The sequence below is a fragment of the Asterias amurensis genome, chromosome 16 (assembly GCF_032118995.1).
Source record: "Asterias amurensis chromosome 16, ASM3211899v1".
Lineage (NCBI taxonomy): Eukaryota > Metazoa > Echinodermata > Asteroidea > Forcipulatida > Asteriidae > Asterias > Asterias amurensis.
In genome coordinates, this window is record NC_092663.1 from 5,054,475 (window position 1) to 5,078,621 (window position 24,147).

At 39.5% G+C, this 24,147-nt stretch overlaps 2 protein-coding genes across 5 annotated transcripts; one reads left to right on the forward strand and one right to left on the reverse strand.

Annotated features, from left to right (window-relative positions):
- The first annotated feature begins 96 nt into the window (after positions 1-96).
- LOC139949308 (double-stranded RNA-specific editase 1-like) lies at positions 97-15,007 on the forward strand. 2 transcript variants are annotated; one of them, XM_071947725.1, is made up of 8 exons: positions 97-203; positions 2,066-2,262; positions 2,656-2,758; positions 3,558-3,709; positions 4,385-4,503; positions 4,887-4,989; positions 8,559-8,795; positions 12,638-15,007. In XM_071947725.1, exons 2-8 carry the CDS (start codon positions 2,112-2,114, stop codon positions 14,167-14,169), a joined length of 2,397 nt encoding a protein of 798 aa, XP_071803826.1. In that variant the 5' UTR covers positions 97-203; positions 2,066-2,111; the 3' UTR covers positions 14,170-15,007. The 2 variants fall into 2 exon arrangements, with proteins under 2 accessions (XP_071803826.1, XP_071803827.1); XM_071947726.1 differs by lacking the exon at positions 8,559-8,795.
- Positions 15,008-15,010: 3 nt separating this feature from the next.
- LOC139949310 (uncharacterized) lies at positions 15,011-23,904 on the reverse strand. Of its 3 annotated transcripts, none has more exons than XM_071947727.1 (8): positions 23,718-23,904; positions 23,363-23,476; positions 21,452-21,514; positions 21,023-21,151; positions 20,305-20,472; positions 19,294-19,424; positions 18,356-18,639; positions 15,011-17,824 (listed from the first exon to the last, which is right to left on the reverse strand). In XM_071947727.1, the coding sequence occupies exons 2-8, from the start codon at positions 23,408-23,410 to the stop codon at positions 16,668-16,670; spliced, it is 1,980 nt and encodes a 659-aa protein (XP_071803828.1). In that variant the 5' UTR covers positions 23,411-23,476; positions 23,718-23,904; the 3' UTR covers positions 15,011-16,667. The 3 variants fall into 3 exon arrangements, with proteins under 3 accessions (XP_071803828.1, XP_071803830.1, XP_071803829.1); XM_071947729.1 differs by having other exon boundaries at positions 23,799-23,893; XM_071947728.1 differs by having other exon boundaries at positions 23,793-23,893.
- Positions 23,905-24,147: the final 243 nt, after the last annotated feature.

Genomic DNA, 24,147 nt, shown 5'->3' on the forward strand with positions numbered 1-24,147 from the left:
TAAACACATTGTTTTAGAACAGTAACAAGGGGGCCAGACGAAAAGGGAGAGAAAAAATGCCAGAATTATTTACGTCACTTGGTGGCGCTGTCCACATTGCTGCCGGTGAAAAATTCTGCACTTGCGCGCACACTGTACTCTGCTGCCAGACTGCAGAAAAGAATGCATGACAAAAGGCATGCCTAGTACACGTTAAATTGAAGGTAAGAACGAAACAATGAGTTATTTATGATTTAGTTTACCATTTGAAGATCTCATATGATATCATATTAGAGTAGATTTGTTCAGGATGAGCATAGAATGTGATGATTGGTTGTTAATGTAAAGAGATGTTATTGTTTTTATCCGATTTGCATGTCTCCCAACCCCCAAAAGTCCAACCAAATCTTCGAAAAACAAATCCACAACCGGGCCCAATTTCATAGCTTTGCTTAACGTTAAGCATTTTTTTGTTGCTTACTATAGCAGAAAAATTTGCTTAAGCGTAAACGTATTTCACCAGCAGTTACTAACTTAAGCACGTAAACAAACTGCGCACACAACATTTTAGATCGTCTGCTTAAGCGAAAATTTGACAGAAAAATGGCGGGCGAAATAAATCAGAAAATGGCGCAGGCCGGGGGTTAAACCTAAATCGCCCCCCTGCTCTGCCGAATTGATCCTTCCGCTGGCGACATCTTATATTGAGGAGAAAGCAGTCATATGGCGCCACCACTTTTTCATTCGATATGAAAAAACATAGGCCCTGAGAAAGGATCCAACTTGACGTCTCGACGCAATCAAACTGGGAACGAGCGAGGGGGTGTGTGAATGCGTTGTTTTGTTTTTTTTAAGGAGTGCCCCCTGAAAAGACAAGCATAATATCCCATAGGGATAGCTAAGAGCTTGTTTCAACATACATTCCACGATAAAAAAATAAAATAAAAAAAAACAACAACAAGAAAAGAAAGGAGATAATGGTTATTGGACTATGCCTCACTCACTAGAAAGTGAAGAGACACAACAACTAGCATCACCTGCAATCATAATTGCCGTAAAACAGGACGTTACTTAAAGTATTATTTATTCTACATTTGAATGACTGAAAGTATTCAATGACTGTTGTTAGTATTGCATTAAAAGATTCAACGCTACGGTCGCATGTCGTAAAAATATGGTTTTTGTTCAAGTTCTAGGCAAACGGCCAACATACGATGTTTTAACAGTGTGAATTGGGTTGGTAGTTTGTTTGTTCGTTGACGTTGGTGGTGATTTCTGGCGGCATAAGCCATAACATAATGCTGGCAATCACGACCATCATAGTCACCACGGACGTATAAGACTTAGTTGTTTTGCTCGCCCATCCAATGCCGTCAACATTTTCTGCGTCAAATGTAGCCCCCAGCCCCCCACTTGTGTGGCCAAGGCTAGCTGAATCCTTACTTATCTGATTCAGCTAGCCTTGCCTTTGGCCACACAAGTAAAGCAGTAAACTGAAATTTTTGCTTAGCAAAAAATGCGCCAGCTAAGGCTCCTTTTTCCTTGCTTATCCCATTAAGCAAAAAGTTTGCGTAGGCAAGGCTATGAAATGAAAATTTGCTTAAGCGCGCCCGTTAAGCAAAAAATTGGCTGTTAAGCAGAGCTATGAAATTGGGCCTCGGTCATGACCACCAGCATGGTGGCAGAACCATGAAATTGAGCCCGGAAAGTTTCCATATGGCGCCACCACTTTTTCATTCGATATGAAAAAAACATAGGCCTAGTATATAATTTACCTCATTCAATTTTTCAATGAGATTGAGATATCTTTTTTGTAAAAATGAGTGAAAAAGTGGTGGCGCCATAAAGGCCCATACACAGCATGTGTACTGAAAGTTATCCTTTTGACATGTTTGAGCCTTAAGCGTAGCCCCACTTGTTGTGTGGCCAAGGCTAGCTGAATCCTCAGCTAAATGTAGCCCACTTGGCCACTGGCCACACAAGTGGGACTACTGCCCAGCAATTGAAGCTGCTTGCATCAATTGATTGATGTTGCAAATGATATATTTCGTTTCATTTTCATATTTCGTTTCATTTTCACTTTCAGGTTAAAACATTGAAAGGACCCTATAAATAAAATCCACCAACCCACCATGGCCAACTGTAAGACAGCAGTCAGCATTCTGCAGGAGCATTGTGCTCAATTAGGAATGACACCCATTTACAACACAATCAGCCAAGAGGGTCTCTCCCACCAACCTAAATTCACCATAAGCTGCACTGCTGGGCCTACTGTTGGAACAGGTAGGTTGCCTTTTGTGTGTACATTCACTCATCATGGTGTCTCATGAGCTTAGCACTCTTCTTCTTCCTTTCTAATTCTAGTGCAGCCTTTATGATTGAATATAGTCGCACTGCCAGGCATAGCTTGAGTTTAGTGCTCTTAACCGCTCGCTCGGACACGACACTTAGACATTCTATCGTGTGCAACAACGAACCAAATGTCGAGGTTTAGTCCAACAGCCATGGTGTCACAATTGGGTCACAGCTGGCCAGACCAACGATGCATTAAGCTTAACGGTTCTTGTATTAAGCTCAACAGTTGATTTTGAAAATGTTACACTACATACTGGTTTACTGTTTGTAGTCTTTTTGAAAGCAATTGTTCAAATCAAGAATTTGCTTAATTCTTAACAGGTGATGGTGTGAGTAAGAAGTGCGCAAAACAAGCTGCAGCAGAAGCAGTTCTTCAACAATGGGAAGTAGAGATTCCAAAGATTGATAGCGCAAAAGCAGAATCGTAAGTACTGCATCCAAAACCAAGTCCGTTTCTGAGACTTTAGGAGTGGAGTAGAAGGTCACATAATTCAAAAGCAATCTGACATTCATGTGATGTAACTCCTACAGTCATTCAAGATAATATGCGAAGTACAATGTACAATGCATGCGCACACCACCAGAAAAAAAAAATGATGTAACACACTGTGTCACTCAACAGAGAACAACAAAGCCTGGACTTTCTACTCTATTCCAAGGGCACCAAGGCAATGACCAGGGGGCACGGAGGCAATCACCTTTGTTGCCTTTGTGAAGTGTCAGGGTCGATTTCACAAAGAGTTAGGACTATAGTAGTTAAAGTCCTAGGATATTTAAAAAAAAAGTATGGCTAGTCCCTAAGTTAGGATGAGTAACTCAGGATGAGTTACTCATCCTAACTCAAGATCAAACTAGTCTTAATTCTTTGTTAAATCCACCCCAGGGTTGTATTTGACCTACTGACCAGGAACTACTGTAATCAACAGAACTGAAGATATTAATAGCTCCATGTTTCATGATTATTTCCCTCCCAGTGCAGACAACCACAATCCTGTAGGAGAGCTGCAGGAGTTGGTGGCCTTCCTAGGCTTAGGAACTTATCAACAGAACTGAAGATATTAAATATCTCCATGTTTCATGATTATTTTCCCTCCCAGTGTAGACAACCACAATCCTGTAGGAGAGCTGCAGGAGTTGTTAGTGACCTTCCTAGGCTTAGGAACTAATCAACAGAACTGAAGATATTAAATATCTCCATGTTTCATGATTATTTTCCCTCCCAGTGTAGACAACCACAATCCTGTAGGAGAGCTGCAGGAGTTAGTGACCTTCTTAGGCTGGAGGAAACCCGAGTACAATGAGATTGAGGAGACTGGCCCGCCCCATGACAGAAGCTTTGTAGTATCTGTCACTGTAGGAAAGTTTGAGGAGAAAGGTACGTAAGACAGTGGAAGTTGAATCAAAGATGTTCCCCTCTGAGAGCGGTTGTAGCTAGACCAACCTGTATAGTCCACAAAGGGCGGCAAGATCAACCAAATGATTCATGTTTGATTATGGGGTTATTGTTGCTGCAGTGCAAATTCCGGACATAATGCCAGGTTTCCCGTTCATGTTATGGGGGCCCATGCAATAAGTTGAATGGCCTTTTGACTGTTTTTTTCTCTGTGACATTTGATACTTCTTATCATTACTGCATCTCAGATCAATGTACAGTGGATAAGATTTCAACGATATTTGTTCTCGGGGAAATCTCTATGCTGGGATGCACATTGTATTTTGCTCAGAGTGCTGGGCAAACAATTCATATCCTGGCAATATTTTTAGCTGTAAATTACTGTGTTTCTATAGTAACTTCAAATAAAGATTCTATAAACAATGACTGCTGTCAATCATAGCTCATTTCTTAAAAGTTATTTTGGTCATAACTTGCACTTTCACCTAGGACATTTCAAGTTCATGGTGTCTAGTAACAATACAAAAAAACAAGAGAATATGGCCCAGCCAACACCCAGTTTAAAAATAGGGTTGATTTAAAGGGCAGATCATTCTACATGTAAACATGTACACGTTAGCAACACCTCATGTTTTTAAATCATGCTCTGTTTAACAGGGACGGATAAAAGCAAGCGTCTTGCTAAACGTTCAGCAGCGAGGGCCATGCTGGAAACCATCAAAGCACTTCCGCCTGATACCGACCCAGGAATCGAACCAGGAACCACAAAATCAAAGGTAAGGTTGTGCTTACGTTGTACACTCTGCATTGTCTAGATTTTTTAGATATTAGGTGGTGGCAGCAAAAACCATTCCTATTTTGAGAAGAGACAGCAACAAGATTAACAAGCCCTTACAATACAAAAGAGGGTGCCATTTATTGGAGATTTTCTTTAGGATACAGTGATTTTGTATTGTTTAAAATACTTTTGTGAATGCACGACTGCTTTCGTCACTGTCTGTAGCTTGTAATACTGGTTCCTATTTGAGGTTTCAATTTTGGCAGGTTTGATTTTGGTATGTACCCACTTCAACAATGCAATTCCTCAATGTTCATTATTACTATCAATCTTTGTTGAAACCCTGCAGTGCAAAATTAAAGCATTTCTTATTTCTTGTAGAAGAAGGCAGCACCAGCATCTTCCAAGACTACAGCTTGTACCCTGCAGAACGCCACTGGAGATAACATCACTAGACTCTGCTCTCATCCACTGGACTTCCAAGGTGGGTAAAACGTCTTCTTTTTTCAGTGTTCAAACTTTGCCTTTTTTATTTGTAATTTATTGCCTTCATAAAACAATGTTGCTGCAAAGCTGCAAAGCCTGGTGCTGCGAAGCTCATCTTTTTCTTTGGTGACGGTTTGGGAGGTCATGTTATCATCAGTTAATACTTCTTTCATGGTTGCAGTAAATAACTGCTACAAATGTAGCTTCAATTATTTGAGAAATAGTTTACAGTGTGTGGGTTTTTTTTTTTTTTTTGGGGGGGGCAACATTGTCTTTAATCTGAGTTGTACATCAAGTGAAACACTTTCAACCAATAACAAGACAGATTCTATTGAAGAGGTGTTCTGAAGCTACATGAAACCATTTAGAGATTATAAATGGAAACCATCGATGGTTTTGTGTTTTAGGCTTATCTGGATTATATATTTGTTAGAAGTCTGTGCCACCACAGTACCTGCAGATGGTGAAAGCCGAAAGCAATAAAATTCAGACATTTTGGAAGGGTTCTTTGTTCTACTAGAGCAAGACTGTGGGTACAATACATGTACCTTGAGACTGTGGGTACAATACATGTACCTTGCACTTTAATACAGTATGTAGATGTACATGTGCGCATGTACAATGTACCCCTAGAAGCTGCAGGTTCTTACATACATGTATACAGTGCTTTATCGCACCTAATTATGGGCGTCTCAAAATGCTGAGTATTTTTGTCCTGCACGGTATGTGGAACTACTTTTTTGAAGAGTGGTCGGCCTTGGCACAGTGGATATCTCTAGGTCCTAAGTTTGGTGATACATGTAATACCTTAAAAGTACTACATGTACCTTTTAGTATCTTAAACTGAAACTGTCAATGTCTTCTCTAAATTGGGTTCTTGGGTTCTTAGAGTCCATGGCTTCACAGCCAGAATAAATGAAATGAAATTAATTGTAAGACGTATTCCTTGCTCTTGTCCATACGACATTGTAGTAGCATCATGTAATGGCTTACAAGGAGCTGTGGCACATTATGATTTAAATCATCAAGTATTTTCTGCAATAATTTCCGTGCTCGTCAAATATTTCATTACTTTTCCATGCGCTTTTGGTGGCAGGAGGAATTGACATTGCAGCAAATGCTAACTCCCTAACATGCTCTAAAATCATTGATACTCAAACTTCCTTCAACTAAACCATTCCAAGATCTTTTCATCAGCAGGAAATGGCCTTTATTTAATTGGCTAAAAAGACATTAAAGTTGGTTTCCTTTCTCCTTCTTCTTCTTTCTTTGTATTCATTGTTCAATGTTCCCTGTTTTTATGCTGTTAATCATCCAAGCATGCTAATCGTGTTTTTTCACTGTCTCAATTTCAAAGCAACACAACTAGATTTAAAGGTGCTTTATGTAAACCCTGCCCCAGCCATATATATTATTTCCTGCGTGCTTTATAGAGGCTATGCTTAATTATAGTGCATGTGTCTAAATTAAATGGTGTGTATAATATCGAAGTAAAAACTATGTTCACAGATTTGTACAAAATTGCACCTGTTTGGGTCATATTAAGGCATAAAAGAAAATGTTATGATGGCGTAACGGGCCCCCAAAAATAGGGTAGGTAGGTCGGGGTTTTTTTTCTTCACAGCAACGAAAATGACATGTTTTTGAATTGTTTCTAAAAGCCGATAGTAGACTCACAACAAATAGTATATTTTAAAACTCTTTATGACATTTATTTTATCTTTAATAGATTTTTAATCATTCAATTTCTTCCCTTGATCCAGGGTCGGGCGTATTTTTAGGGTAGGTCGGGTTACGCCAACATAACATTTAAAAATAAATTGTTTATGCCTAAGGGTGCACTGTGCATGCCTACTGGTCTTTGACAATGGGAGACTTTCAGGACGCTTGGTGGCAGCAGACTTACCAGGTAAAATCCGTTGTCCTCTGGAATGTGCGCATGCTCAGAACTACGTAAACAATGGAAATTTACCTGGTAAGTCTGCTGCCACCTAGCGTTTCAAAGTCTCCCATTACCAAGGTTGTTACGTGCTTTTAAATGCATCCAAGAATCATTTAATTTTGCAACCTACATGTACATGTAGCTAATGTTTTTTCCCCTGTCATTGTTGTGATTGGTTGAGAAACTCACATGATGTGCACTTTTTTTCCATTGTTGCAATTACCCAAACAGAGTTTGAAAAAGTCTGTAGCACGTTTGCCTTACATACCATATAAATTATATTCAGTATGTTTGAACAAGTACACGCAAGCTCAGTATTTGATTGGCTACTGTACTCTACCAAAACCAAGTGTATAAGGCAGTGGCAGTCAATTATTTGTCTTACATGTGTATCCAATAGTCACAAACTGCATGGTTAGGCCTACTGATTAAACCATACTCAAACGGACCCATCCTTTGTTTTCTATTCTAAGAGAAGTTGTTGACATATGGATGAGAGCTTGCTATGCTTTGCTTTGCTTTGTTTTGCTTCAATGCTTTGTTTTTGTTGCTTATTTTTACCGACACCATCTGTCATGCTGCTGTTTTATTTGCTTTGTACATTGTACTTTGTAGTATACAACAATTTACTGATTCAGGTGCTACACGTACATGCATTGTTTAAAACCATGATGCGTGAGGTGATCTTCTCCCTGTGCGTTTAATTTTCCTGAGGCAAAGCTCCGAGGGGAAATGGCTCGCCCCAAGGATCCCTAATGGAGTCATACTGTAGTTTTAACTATAGTTTGAGTATTAAAGACAATGGACACTATTGGTAATTGTCAAAGATCAGTCTTCTCACTTGGTGTAGCTCAACATATGCATAAAATAACAAACCTGTGCAAATTTGAGCACAATTGGTCGTCGAAGTTGCGAGATAATAATGAAAGCAAAAGTACCCTTGTTGCACGAAGTTGTGTGCTTTTAGATGCTTGATTTCAAGTCCTCAAATTCTAAATCTGAGGTCTCGAATCAAATTTGTGGAAAATTACTTTCTCGAAAACTACATTACCTCAGAGGGAGCCGTTTCTCACAATGTTTTGTACTATCAACCTCTCCCCATTACTCGTTACCAAGAGAGGTTTTATGATAATAATTATTTTTAGTAATTACCAATAGTGTCAACTGCCTTAAAGCAGTCAATATTTGTTCTATAATATACCCCCAACATTACTTACCTAGGCATCACGAAGTTGCTGTACGCTATAGACTAAAATAGACATCTTGGTAAAACGCGCAGCTGGGTATAGTACCCTGGTTGTTAACAATGGTTAATGAGATAATACGTTGCCACTGGTGCGCCTTTTTATTAAAACTAAGACATATCATATAACTAATCACAATGCAGAATATTTATATGGGGTGTTTAAATCACACTCATTGTTGCTATGGATCCACCAATCAGAATCGAATGTTCAATCCTGCTTGAGGATAAAGTTGAAAATGTGAATCTTGTGAGCATTCTTGTATTGTCAGATTGTGTTCGTTTCCACACCTTTATGTTTTTCCATCAAGAAAAAGAAGTGAGGAACCAACTTTAAGATATTTTGTCACTTGAATTCCTTTTTATCCAACATTCCCTCCAGACTCCCAAAGCTGCCATATTCTGCAACTTGTAGCAGAGGAGCAACAGTTTCAGCTCAGATACATTGAGCTGAAGGAGCGAAGCCTCAAGAACCTTCTTCAATGTCTAGTGGAATTGAAAACGTCCCCCATCGCTGTGTGTCAGGGTACCGGTCAAACTGAGGACGAGGCTCGTTCCAATGCCGCCCGTAATGCTTTGTATTACATAAAGACAATGGCGTGCAAGCAAAATAATCATGGTACTACTCAATCTTGATTTTTTTTACAATAATTTATTTTTTAGTCCTAATTGCTACAACCACTTTACTATTTTTTTATGATCCAGATTTGTCTTTGTTCATCTAGTAAGTCATGAAAGTTAATTCAAATTAATGATGTAACTTTGTGGGGTGTCTTGGCAGAGCAGTTTAGGGCGGTGGACTTAAGTTTTGTACAGAATGTGGGTTTGAATCCTGGCCTGGTAAATTTCGACACTTGTGTCCTTGATTGAGCAAGGCACTTTTAATTGCTTCACTCCACCCAGGAGTACAAATGGGTACCGGTGAGAGCTGGGGAGTAACATGCAATGGACTGGCACAGAAGTATCTTGTTTATTGTCACAGGGGAAAGTGGACAGGGAAATGTTTATTGTAATATGCCCAAGCAATTTGACCCGCATGGTATAAAGCAAATACCAAGAAAATTTCAATAATTTAAACAGAAGGTTTTACAATTGTCCGATTCTTTCTACAGCGATTTGTTTTCAGTTTTCCTCAAACCTGACAAAAAAGTGTATTTGCTATTTCATGTGAATTTAGATGTTTTTATTCAGGGTGTGTTATACATGTGCGAGTAATTATTATTTGTAGGGCTTTTTAAAGGCATATATACCTTTGATTTTTGGAACAATTTGATTCTTTGTTCCTATAGATTGAAAAGCATACCATAAAACCAATGTGTGAAAATTCAATTTTGGTGGCATTTTAAAGATTATTAACAAAAATGCAGGAAGAATAATCCCTAAAAGGAATACACAATCTTAGAAACGTAACTGACAGTAATGCTTCTCAGATTCAAATTTTTTGGCATTAAAACTGATACCTTTTTAAAAATCACATTACTTCAAAGTGAAATGTTTCTATAATACGCTTTATACTATTGGAAGCTACCTTTAGACTTCTAACCCAAAGTTGTTATTGCCATTAATTTAAACAGTGATTACCCTTCAACCGGATATGAAAGTGTCACATCGAAATCTTTTCTGCTTTTAAAAATCTTTTGTAAAAACAAAATGTCGAAAGGATTATTATTAGTGTAATTTTTACCAGAGACAAAACAAAATTGTACCTTGTGGACTTCAAGACATATGTTATGAATGCTGGCACTGAACAGGAAAATGAATTACATGTGTGATTTTTAATGTGACAGCTGATTAGATACCAAGTTAATGGTTTTATTTGTACAAGTTATTCTGAAAAATAGACACAACTCAAAGCGACAGAATATGTTTGAAAATTTTTCACATATTTTCTTAAATACAGACAGTGGAATACACTTTTCACTGCAGAACCTACAAGCGTACCTGTATGTACACCCTCTGTTAGCGCCGTAACATAAGTCAAAAACACAATGCTTTTGTGTCTGTTGTATTATGAACAAACTGGAAATGTTTTGAAATAGTTTACATGTAGGCCTTAATGACATGTACTTTCCAGGGGCGTCAATCCGTCTTGAAGTGTGGGGGGGGGACATAACATTTACGGCGTGGGGTCCGGGGCCCGCTTTAGGGCCCCGGCATTTTTTTTAGCCCGTAGATGCTCTCTGGTGCAATCTAGTGAATCTGAGGGGTGATGTTCCCCCTCTCAGATGTTGGAATTAAATGCCTATTTCAAGCTATGATGCACCTATTCTTGCTATCATGGTTATTGTATCTAAAAAGCAACTCAATTTTAGCTTCGTTATATCAATATTGTTTCTGCATTCTAATGCTCAGACGGCGTTTCATCCCTATCATCACCAGACCTAAGACACAAGTTTTATGGGGCTAATCTGTCAGAATGGAACAGAACATCTGTAAAGTGTGAGCAGCAGTATAGAACCTTTTGGGTCGACAGCATCTTCAAGTGCGGATCTATGAACCAAGTTTTAGGGGGTAAACCTGTCAAAGAGTGGGCTCACGAGTGCAAAACCTTTACGGCATGGGTCCGGGCCCGCTTAAGGGCCCGCGAAAATTTTGCATTCTAGATGCTCTGTGGTGCAATCTTAGGCCAATAAGAGGCATACAGAACGGAAGAGAACATCTGTAAAATGTGAACAGCAGTATAGAACCTTTTGGGTTGACAGCATCTTCAAGTACGGATCTATGAACCAAGTTTTAGGGGAAAATACTGTCAAATAGTGAGCACGTGAGTGGGAAACGTTTACGGCATGGGTCCGGGCCCGCTCAAGGGCCCGGGAAAATTTTGTGTTTTTAGATGCTCTGTGGTGCAATCTTTAGGCCATTTAGCGGCCAAATGGCAAACGAAACAGAACAATGAGCTGTGTGAATATTTGTGTTCCAGTGCTCCACAGTTCCTCAGTGCAAAACACGATTTTCATAATAAAGGTAGTCAAACGACACGGGAAACATTGATACTGTGTCCCCCACCCTTCGAAATTGGGGTGGGGTGGGGTGGGGTGGGGTCGGGTACACGTCCCTTCCACTCTTTCAAGGGGGAGGTGCAAATCTGTCAACGATGGAGCATGCGTGTGAGAAGCCTTTACGGCTCGGGGTGTGGGCCCGATTAAGGGCCCGGGAAAATTTTGCATTTTAGATGCTCTGTGATGCAATCTAGGGCCAATTTAGAGAGGGGATATTGTGTCATCCTTTGCCCACAGGATTAATGCCCATATAGGGACACAGGGTTTCGTCTTACACAGTGCAAAACTTGGGCTTCATGATAAAGGTGGTCAAAAAGGTGGGGGGGGGGACATTTTATATTGTGTCCCCCACCCTCCAAAAGGTGGGGGGACATGTCCCCCTGCCCCCCCCCCCCCCCCCCCTGATTGACGCCCATGGTACTTTCTACATGTTTCCTAGATTCATTAATCTTATTTTAAGGCTTGTTTGGATACAAAGTCAACTGATAATTTATTCGACCTCAACCTTTAAATTAAATCATGTTTAGGTAATCTGTTTAAATAACTGTTAGTTTATCGCAATAGCTATAAAAGAATCAACTTCACAAAACAGAGTCTTTCCAATGTTTTTGTTTCGTTTCTGGAGTGTGAGCCTATTGTTTTCTTTTACTGGAACAGGTATGCCATAAAATCTGAGAGCCATTTGGTATTTTAGCTGGGGAAAGAAAATAATTATTGATTTTAATCTGAAAACATAATGATTCTAAGTTCATTTCATTACGGTCCTAAAACATCAGAGACTTGGGAAAGGATGGATTGTTTGTTTCCACTTTGTAAGCAAAGTGATTCTAAAGTTCATTCAGTATCAATCGTCAAACACCAATATAAATTATTTACACCTTGACGGTAATAATTTCGAAAATAGTGCAAAGGATTCGGGTTGAAGTTCGAGTCCTGGCAACCATGAGCAATACGCAACTGCAAAACCTGGCATAGTTACATGTTCAAAGATACACAATGGCGTCCATGTTGTAAGCTTGGTTTATCATTACAGGATAGTTCCATACCAAAAAAAGAGGCCTGAAAAAACATCCTTTTCCTTTGGCAACTCACTCCTGTTGTCTCCATGTAATTCTTTGTCCAAACTGGACTTTTATTGGATCATGTACAAACCTGTAGGGCTGCTGACTGCCCCAGTCAGATTAACTGCTCACCCATTAAGTTCAATGACCCAAAGTAACTCATTGTAGACACACTCACTCACTGAAAAGGAGTTTTTGTACTTTCTTAGCAGGTAAACATTAATTTGTCATCAAAATCATAGTCAATGCTAAAAGATTATCCCTCACAAACTATGCAAGTAAAGTGTGTACATAACTGTCAGAAGAAATGCTTAAAAGGTTATGAAATGATCTCCTGTTACAAGCTCTTATACTCTCACAACTTTATATGCAGTTCCTTATAATTGTTCAATTATGTTTAGATCCTACAGAAGTTAAAGATGATTTTGAACCGCCTTCTCACAAGAACCCAGTCCAGATGCTAAACGAAATGAACATTGCTCCTTTGGCATTCGTTGTCGACAGTCGAGATGGACCTCCACATGATCCAGTCTACCAAATAAGTGTGATCGTTGAAGGAAAGAGTTTCTCAACACGAAGCAGGAAGAAACAAACTGCAAAGGAAGAGCTGGCCAGAAAGGCTCTCCTAGATGTGTTTGGCATCGTGTCGACCAGCAATGGTCGTCCATCGATTGCTCTGAAGCCAACACCAAGTGACTGTTATTCAACCTGGCCAGGGAAAGAGTACTCTTGGGCAGACCATATCCAGAACATTATCGAACAAAAGCTTCGAGAAGTCACCTTCCATGCTGGCCAGATGAGATATGTGAAATACAAGGTCCTATCAGGTATTGTGCAGACCTCAGGAACCATTGAAAGTTCAAAGGTTATTTGTATAGCAACAGGTTCAAAGTGTCCCTTGGCTAATGATCCGGATACAAAGGGCAAGGCTTTATATGATTGTCACGCAGAAGTTATAGCGCACCGTTGCCTGAAGAGGTACCTTTTAGACCAGCTGAAGAAGCATCAGAATGATCCCACATCCTCTGTTTTTGTTGGTGGCAGCAGTGGAATGCTACAACTTAAGGATGGTGTTCAGTTTCATCTGTATATCAGTTGCCCACCCTGTGGAGATGCTGCAAGCTTCATCAAAGACGCGAGCAAGAAGAGAACCGGTGATACCCATCCACACCGGGGAGCAAGAGGCATCCTCCGTGCAAAAATCAAACAGGGTGAAAGTACAATTCCGTTAACAGGGAAAGCTTTGACAGCCCCAGAGCGCCTCTTTGCAATGACCTGCAGCGACAAGGTTGCAAGTTGGAATGTCCTAGGTGTACAAGGTGCACTGTTGAGCAAGATCATTGCCCCAGTGTACTTGTCCAGCGTTGTTCTTGGCATGCAGTGCCACTACGACCACCTCCCGAGAGCTCTCTACGGACGCCTCACAGACCTCCCAACCTTGCCAAGAGGCTTCATTCTAAACAAGCCTCTCATGGTTGGTACCACTAAACCAAGTCTGTACCTCTTCGGCATTTCTCCATCCTCCAAATCGCCTAGCTTTGGAATCAACTGGATAGAGGGTAATAAAGACATTGAAGTGATCACAACGGAGACGGGGTTGACTAAGGATGGCGTTGCATCCTGTGTATCTAAGAAGGAAATCTTCAACACCTACTTGAGCATTATGGAGAACTCTCACTCAAGGCAGCGCGCCACAGATTCACCTCAGAAGGACCAGAAGAGGGGGAGTGGATCCCGAAAAAGCAAACAGGGTAAAAAGAATGTAGTTCTTCAACCTGAACCCAAGGGACCGAGATCGTACAAGGAGGAGAAGAAAACAGCTGATGCTTACCAACAGTGTAAGGTTATCATGAAGGCTACATTTCTATCTGAAGGGTTGGGTCGGTGGCTCGTCAAACCAACAACTTGTGATGAGTTCTTCAGTGACTCTTAATAGCAGTGTGTTAGTACTTTCAGTCACCCAAGTATCAACTACTCCCGAGTACTATGTACTAGTTTTAGGGTGAAAATGTGTGCTTTATTTGACCTTCAAAAATGGACTCATCAATAAAAATTATTGTCGTAGTTAACGTATAAACGAGTATGATAAACCTTGATCGGGCGAGTTTGTCTATTTAAAGCGTTTGGAACCGTTTGTTACTAAATCCATGTTTAGAAAGATGGTTAAAAAGTAGAATATAAAGATCCACACAAATACAATGTGCATGTATGCCTCGCAGTTGCGTGGTTTCCTTTAACTTTGCGAACACACGGTCGGCCATTTTGTGGAGTCAATGTACCTGTGTGACCAATGACATTGCGGTAAAAGTCTATTAAAAGTCTTCTTGTACATGTTAATGCATTTTATGTGTGCTGTTGTAGAGCCATCCAGGCCAAACTAATATAATAAGTGTATTTTACAATGTCACCAGTGAGCAATGACAACCTGTTTTTCTGTTTTAATGTTCTCGTTTTAGGTAATGTATTGTAAAACATTGTTCATTATAGTGATCTGCCTTTGCACGACATTAGATTTAAGTTTTTAGACGGTGTGGCTGATAACCAATGAAGTATTCCACCCCACCCTGCGCCGACTGTACCCCATATACTTTAAATTGTCTATAATTTTTTTAAACTTAAATGCTGTACTGATTATCTTTTGTTCCAAATTAATTGAAAGCCTACGTCACCTTGCAATCTGGAGGAAATGTCGTTTATCAGCTTTAGTCTATGTACAACTCTCACGTTCATCTATGTTATTTGGGCATTCACGTCCACTGGGGGGGGGGGGGGGGGGGGGGGTGGACTTCAGATGCAAAATTTACTGAAAGTGGTATTTATGGTTATACTTGCCGTGAAACACTTGCCGTGAAAGTCTTCCCCTGAAGGCAAATAAACCTTTGATTTCTGCACCATTTGATTGCAATAATGATGACACAGAACAATCTTGCCGGATATAATGTATAGGTTGTTTAATTTTTATTAAATATAAATGATTTGATAAAAACGCTAAGATCGGAAATAATTTCATTTGTAAGATTAAATGTATATGCAATATTATATAAACAGTGTAATTCAAACTGAATTATAAATTATGAACATTTTAATTTCTTGGAATCCTTGAGTAACAGCACATTTTTTATTATCAATCTGGTAAGTTCAATATTTAGCTTTGTTTAACGTGATATAATTGGTCAAAGGGCTATCGGTTAAATACACCTTGCATAAATATTTGTAATTATCTAAAACATACAAAAGTCAATTTGAAAGTTCGTTGGTTATAAAGTATAACCCAGCAGAGGCCCATATCCATCCAATCACAAATACTGTTAACTGTTTCGGCAATGGCATTTGATGAAGTATTAAACTCTACAAATTATCATTATTTCAAATCAGACGTTCTCTTATTTGTAATAATGACCAATGTATACAGACCATGCCATCCTGAGATTTCTTAGTCCTTGCAATGTTAGTTGTTCTTTTTTAATGAAGAAATTACGTTTTTTTGTAAGTGTTGCATGCACATTTTGATGACATTTCCCACGTAAATTGTTGAGTCTTTTATCACAGACGTGAATGTTGTACATTCCCTTAATAGTTTGCCATTGTAGACGAAACTGTATTCATAATTATTTCGTGCAGTTTGTACTGACGTAGTGCATGCTGTTAAGTTTGTTTACGGACGAGTTCAAATTGTTTTAAAATTGTTTACAATCTTTAACTCTAAACTCATAACTATCTGAGAGTATACCTTTGGTATCGATTGTTCTATCTCCATGATAACCCCACCTCTATGGTTATCATTTGACCAAAACGTCATGATGACATCACTTGATGACTATGTACTAGTAAGAATAGTGTCAATTTAGTTTTAGGTTTCGTCCAAATGTGTCAAAATAATGTGATATTAATTAATTTATGTAATGACATGTATGGTACCACATGATATTAAGTAATTGGTATTAAAACAATTGTTATAGTATAAATGTTTGGTTGATTAATTAATTATAATAAATACATCAACACATAATCATCATAAGGTAATTTTGCTTATTATTGTTAATCTTTGGGCAGACAATGGCCATTCCAGCAGCATATTGTGGGTGAACTGTCAAACTTAATATCAGGCCCATACCACCTCGACCCACGCTGGTCCAGGCTATTCATTAACACTCTTATTTCCGAACATGAAATGTTAGAAAGGTTTGTGTATCAGCAGAGCTACAAAACAGCAATATTAATTATAAGTTTGTCAATGGGATTGGAGGCAATGCATGGTGAGGTATCAATGTATTTACGGTAACACCATGTGTATATTATTATCTACTTTCTGGGTAGAGTATATTCTTTGTCTTGCTAAACTCTATTACCGCAGAGTAGATAAGTTTGTCATCAGAATATAAATCACAAGTTTGAAAATCTGTGTTGATTTTTTATTCACTACCGGCTGCTTCAACATTCGGCTTCATCACAATTCTGATTCTCATTGGCTGATGTTATAACTACGTCATCGACTGGAATCATGGGTAGTGATGTGTTAATCGCCATCGTATCGTCTGGTTCGTGGACGTCCTCTGTGTGTTTGTCTGCGCGGTAGCGGAAAAGAGCAGGGGAACCAGGCCTTTCTAGTTCAGATGCTTGAATTTGCTGAATTGGACTTGTCGGTAGGGGATCTGAAAAATCAAAATCTTCTTGGATTTGTTTCTTAACTCCTACTGATGGTGCTCTCTTTCTATGCTTTCTATGGTCGTCCTGATCTTCTTGGTTGTTGACAACACTGATGTGAGATTCGTCGAGAGAGACCGGCTCTGAGTTTACAGCAGAGTGTTTTTCTGTAGGTGTATCTTGGCCAGCATTTTCCTCATCGGATATTTCGCCCTCGCTTTGCTCAGGTGATATGTCATCAATGACACCATTAAGTCGTGTCTCCTGCTCAATGGTTATGACTTCAACACTGCTTTCCGCCACGGAAAAGTCACCACCCTCGTTTGAATCGCTTTCAACATTTTGCAACTCGGACATTTCGATTTCTTCCGGTTCGTAAACTTCAACTTCTTCAATTTCGTCTTCCACCGGCTCGCCTATGACTCCCTCCGGGGATTCGACCACGATTACCGGGGGTCCTGATGCGCCTTTCCGTAGCACTGTCACCTCCTCTTCGGTCAGTTCAGCATCGAAAGATTTGTATCCTCTGCAAGTTGCCTCGATCAGTTCTTGGTCCTCTGGAAGTAAGCCGGGCAGTTTGGCAATGGCTTTCTCTGAGCTGTAGAAGTCTGGGTCGTTCATGCTATCTTCTCGGCGTAGGGTTGGCAGACCGTGCTCGGTCAGTAAGGGGGACTGGGGCACGTCATCCTCGGGGGAGGTCGAGTACGAGGAGGTCGGATCTTCAGCTTCATCGATTCCTCCTGATGCTATGGGGCTAGAGAAGGATGATGTACGAAACGAATAAGAGAATGAGGATGAGCGAATCGAGTTTCCTCCTGGATCAGAGAAGGATGATGTACGATTCGAGTTAGAGAAAGATGCTGAACGAAATGAGTTTCCTCCTTGTGGTGGATTAGAGAAGGAGTGTGTACGAATCGAGTTTTCGTTGGTGTCGAGGTCGGCCACTGGAATAAATCAGAAAAAAACAATTACACAGATGGGTGGAAAGTTGCATTGACGGGAGGCAATTATTTTCCGTAGTATAAATTTGCTATCCTTGAACAATTCCTGATTTTATTTTAAGGATTCCCTTTTTAGAATTGATTAAAAAAGAACAACAAAATCCTCATTGAAAAGACGACTGTGGCATTTCTGATGTACAAAAAAACACTTGCTGGTGGGAGAGCATTCTTAAAAACGACTACAGCAGAACGTGCTAGTCAGCTGTTGTTGTTTTTTTCAGAACCGCAAGTTAAAGATAAACTTATCGCAAATCTTAGAACACATTTCCCATTGAGGACCATTTGATTTTTCTCCCATGTTTGGTTATTTCATTTCGATGGTGTTTAGGCACCAAACCAACAAACATTGTGTTTGATATTCATGCCGAGTTGTGCATTCATGCAACACCAAGATAAGTCAACAACTATTTTGAGTATTAGTAATAGTGTCCGGTGCCTTTAAATTATCCCTCTCCCACACGTTCAAAGCTTTACCTTTTTCCAAATTCCCCTCTTCTTCTTCGTCCTGATCGCTCCCTCTTTTGGGTCCGATCTGATCACTTTCAGCCCCAACCCCTGAACTTCTCTCCTGTAAGGTTGGAGCAGCATCCGAATGTTGCCGTCTGCTGTGGTGAATGTCTTCCGAGATCATCTCGAGGTTCCGTAGTGCCTCCCGGTACCGCTTCTTGCTCTTGGCTAGCATCTTCTGAAGTTTATCCACCGAGTCTTTTAGGTTTTCTAGGCGGGAGTAGAAGGCGTCTCTCAGATCGTAGTATGCTCTGGAAAAGGAATATATTATTTAAGAAGCCGCCATTTTGTTTCCCTTCTCTTTCCCTTCTCTTTTCCAAAAAAAAGTTAAGATACATTTTAACGATCTCAGACGAAATCAAATAAATTTTGGAAAATAGCCGAGCCGGTCAGGCGGCCAGTAAAAAAAAACGGGGGGTTCTTCCTTCCTTTTTCCAAAAAGGCAGGACGCTAAAGATGTTTTTTAAATATTTTATTTGGCCTAAAGGCAGGTTCGTAGATTGGGTTTTGTAAAAGTAATGCTGATTTGAGGCAAAATTATAAAGAAAGATATAATAAAGGAACTTGTGGAAGTTTCAGATGAATGCAGATACAGTGTCAACCTGCTGAGAAATCATATTTATAATCACGGTATTTTCACAAGAACATGGAACCTATCCACATTTAGCAAAGTTGCGGGGGGAGGGGGCGGTACCGACTGTATCTCTGGCTGCAGTTTTACCGAAACTACTTGTAAGCTGTACGTGACCATGAACCTTGTATGTCATCTAATCATCAAGCCATACCCTAATTGGTTTTAAGGCCATGCCTTGATACTGATGGAGACCTTTGCCATTATACTTGCTTTGCCCTTGCGGATTTGGTTCATAACTTCAGATATATTTTCCAGATGCATATATACTTACGCTGACTTTCCGATGCTCTTGCGAAGTTTCTTCCCCAGCTGCTCAACTTTGACCTGTGACCTTTCGTATGCCTGCGACAACTGCGCATGCTCCTTCTCTCCTCGAAGCTTCTCATGCTCGGCTGAGTTGAGCTGGTACACAAAAACAAACACCAAGAAACTTTTTGGGTGCAGTGCGTAAAATGAATTTTGAAACGACCAATTCCAGCTATTAAAAAACTAGTTCATATCAATGTGACTTTAGTGCATTGGACTCTGTCTGGTGACTCCTCGGGGTGTGGGTTCGATTCCCGGTCATGACACTTGTATCATTGGGCATAACACTCAGCTACAACTGCTTCTCTTCACACAGGGGAATATGTGAGGGTAGATGTAATTTGTTTATTTCTTATTTATGGCAGATTTGTTTTTACGCCAGATTATCTTTATAAATAATTGCATAAAAAAGGCGCCGGAAATAGGCTTTAAAAGGGCGCCGAAATGGGGCTTTAATAGGGGCAAACGGAAATATTGGCTAAAAGTACTCCTAGTAAAAATGGTGCACCCAATTTTTCCCCCTCAAGCTGAACACGATGGTTATCGGCGCCGTTACAGTGTGCCGTAAAGCCAGCAATTATTTGTTTGAGACATTTATAGATGTCGTGAAACTCGCTGTCCCTCTCCTTACTGAATGACAGACTGAGCTTTCGCTTCGACAAGAAATCAAAAGATCAAAAGTGAGTTCTTAATTATTTTGAAATAATTATAATAATAATAATAATAAACAACCCTTATAAAGCACCTTACATCCATGACTGGACCCCAAGGCGCTGTACACATTAAAAATAGCTGCAAACAAGAGCAAAAAAAACACGAGCATAAAAGATTTCTAAAAACATAAACCACAAAATGGACCAGCCAATATACAGTTAAGACCACAAACCGCGAAATTTAAAAAGTTATGGAAAGGGCACTAATATAAAAAGTTTCCTTTCTTGTTTTCGTTAGTTGCTACACTTAGAACACAACCAACCTTGAGTGTGGCATGGTTGAGCATCTCCTGCAGGGCCGAGTCGAACTCTCGTTTCTTTCTTCCCTGCATTGATGTTTCCTCAGCGATCGTGATCGTCTCTTTGGCTGCTTGGAACATCCCAACAGCTCTTTGGTACTTGTGTGCTGCCTCTTGCACCTTCTCTTGTGCCTTCATCATTACAATATCAAACAAATAGTTTCTCCATAAAATAGTATAAAGCTGCTCTTCAAGCAATAGTTGTTTTGACAAGCCTATATACCTTTCAAGCTACCAAAGGTGTTACCGAAAGGTTGTGGCGCCCGACTCGCAAATAGAGAGGATGGTCCCTCTTTTTTTATTTGCATTTGTGTCTTTTAAGCTTAGAAATATTTTGAGTTAGGGCCTTATGTATTTGTAATTGCCCAGATTGTTTATATAAGGCTTAATTTGAATAATAGCAATCGAAATGATCAAAATATTACATGGTGGGTGTCCAAATGGTTTCTCGGCTTCATTTCAGACTGAAATGTTTCACTGGCGGATTTTTAATCATTAAGTGAGTTTTCAGATTGGAATATTTGTTGGAAGATAGAAAACAAATATTGTGCTTAATTGACAATGAAATAAAATAGTGGAACATGTGTGAATCTTTCTTATGTTACAGCCTGCCGAAATGTAGGTCATATCACCGGAAATCATACAGTAGTACCGATTGACATGTTCACTATAACCCTCCTACCTTATGTGCCTTTATTCGAGCTTCATGATACGACTTGGCTTTTTTTACGGCCTTGCCACATCGCTTGGCCGCTTCGTTCAACTTGTAAGATGACTCCGTCAAAGTTACCCGAAACTGTTGTCTGGCATCCTGTAATTTTCATATAGTTATGGTCAAACAAAAGTGAAGACAATGTTGTAGAGAAAAAAAATCAAAACATTTAGGATTTTTTTGTTTTAATAATACTCTGCAGTATAGTTCATTAGGCAGGTATTCTTTTTTGGGGGAAACGAATGTAAATTTTTTTTGTTAATTTCATAAAGTTCTCCCGTTATTTCGGCACATGGAAGTAAAATGATCATCGGGGTATAATTTTGCGCACAATGAAAGATCATCAAGCAATTCCGTGTCATAATCTGTATGTGGTTCTTCTTTCTTTAAAACACTCACATCCAGTTCCTTCTCCAGACTGTTAATCTCTTCCGAGGTGCTGTTCAATTTATCTAGCTCACCCTAAACACAGAAATAAAACCATAATGTAATTTTACTGCCACAGTGGTAGCTCCCTCACCGAATAATCGAAATTATGGAGATTAGGCCTAATGGGTAAAATAACAAATTGCAGATGGGTTGCGTGGGACGTCAGTGGAAGGGGTCTGAGTCTTATTTTATCAAGATCATTTTTTTTTTTCTTTTTTTTTCTTTTTTGTGGCAACCATTATCTGCTGGCCCGGACCGGGTACCCAAACTTTCTGCACCTAATCAAGATGGCGGATTTGATCAAACCCGGGGTTTTGTTGTCAATGCCCTGTGCATGCCACTCTACCGAGTCTAGTGCAGTTTGGCCTCGGTCTGCTGACAGTCTAAGTCGGAAATTCCTGTCTAGATAATTATTGCTATCAATTCTAAAACAATGGTTTTTATTACAGAGAGGTCATTCACTCAAACCACAAGTTTCGATTGCCAAAAATTAACATTACGTTGTGACATTGACAATGGGGGAGCAACCCTTATAATCAACGATTTGTTTGTTCGTCATCCCTGACCTATAGTTAGATGCACGTTAGGCGGGGGTTTGAAAGTTTTTAAAAATCGGTGTTTTTTTTTTTAAGTTCAGCTTGGACTAAACCAGTTGGAACAATGCTGCATTGTTCTAGGTGCAACTTTACTTAACACAATCTGCATCTTGTCAATATTCTCGCACATCTAAACCACTTTAATTTCTACAAAACTAAGTTCAGCTTGGTACCAGCATGGAGGAAGGGTTACAGCTATCGGTGTGAATTTGACTGATTAAGATCATGAACCTTTTGTCCGCTCAATGAACGTTGTTAATTCTTGGGGCAATTTTCAAAGTTAAAATTCAGCAATTCCTTGCAATCGAAACAGTAAAAACTGTTCATAGAATAAGCACATGTGTGACTAGGTTTTGTAATAATCAGGGAAGTCTTTAGAGGTTGGTCTACATTTTTTTGTGTGGTAATTATTGTCAAAGACCAGTATCATCACTTGGTGTATCCCAACATATAAAATAACAAACCTGTGAAAAGTTGGGCTCATTGTTGTCATCGAATAATTATGCAAGAAAAATAATTAAAGAACGAAAAACCATCCTAAATGTGTTGCACTATACAACTGAGTACTTTCAGATGCCTATGATAATGTGGATATTCTTTATAGACTTCCGCAGTGTGTGAACCATTTCCCCAATAATTCTGTGAGTAAAACAATCAGCTTGATCAAGCAGGATATGACGACAACTAAATAGTCATCATGCACTGTTACCATGTCAACATGATTTTGTACTATATTTTCCAAAACTTAACTGATGTTTTAAACAAAAAATACAACGCGCCTGAAAATGACGGGCCTACGACTTGTATTAATTAAATTAATTGAAATAAAAACTTATGCAAAGCGTTTTTTTATAACCCATTATTCCTTTCCCGACAAAAATACTTATTCACAAACCCAAATAATAATCAATCAATCAATCAATCAATCAGTTAAATTCCACAGTTTCAAAATCACAGTCAGTATCAAATCATAGGCAATGTAAGTTGGAAATTAAGAAATAAATAGTTGTTTGATAAGATTAATTAAATGAATAATAAGCATTGACATTCGTGAAACTGTGGGGGACCCATACAGAAGCAAGGCTTGTAAGGGTATGGTTCCCCAATATTGGTGTTCTAGCATTCATGTCTAGTGAATAAAGTGAATTATTAAAAGTTGGCAAACAAATGGAAAATAAGAAACTTTAAAACACACGTACAGTTGTAGGGTTACTATTTCGTTTTGATTCCAGCAATTAAATAGACACCTGTACAGTATGTTATAAACTTATAAGTAACCAATTACCTTTATTCTTGGATCTAACCGGGCACCTTGTTGCTCTGTCTCAGCCATGTTCCTCCCATTAGCCCCAGGCTCAGAGAGCTCCTCGTATCACAGGGTTGGAGTTCACTCTTGTGGCTTTATTGCAATCATTGATTGGGAGTAATAATCAGTGTACAGCGAAACATTAATAGCTCGACACTCGACCTTCGAGTGGGCAGATTATGATCGGTGTATTGTACTTGTGGTTGATACAATCATGGAGGTAAAAGAGCAGTACAACAACCAGGCCAACAACTTCGATCGTTGTGTAAACTTTTCCCAATTGCTGGGTGTACAACCAAAACTTTAGCTGGTGGTTCAAGTTTAGCAGGCCTACTGGAGTCCCTGATGAACCATGCCTAGACCAGTTTTTCAGCTGAGCACTGTTGATAAGCAAAAGACGTTTGTGTACGTTTACTTGCAGAACATTATTGCCGGGTGTGCAAACTCTGATAAAACAAACATCATGCTGAACTTGCTCTGTATTACTGTACATGTACAACAGTACTGTGAGAGTGTACAGGAAATCAACAGGTTCGGTAATAATGTAAACAACGGACACAGTTGGCTGGGTTAAGTGGCAGGTGGCACAAAGGTCAACCACGATTTAGGGGGCGTGTGTGTGTGTCGGTGCACAGGGTCGGTGCAATCGTTTAGGGAGGCAGGTCTTTTCACAGCTGTATAAGCAATAATTAGCGGCCGCTAAATATTGAAGTTGGGATGATTTTTTTAGTTAGCATTATTCAGTTTAAAATAATAATAATAAT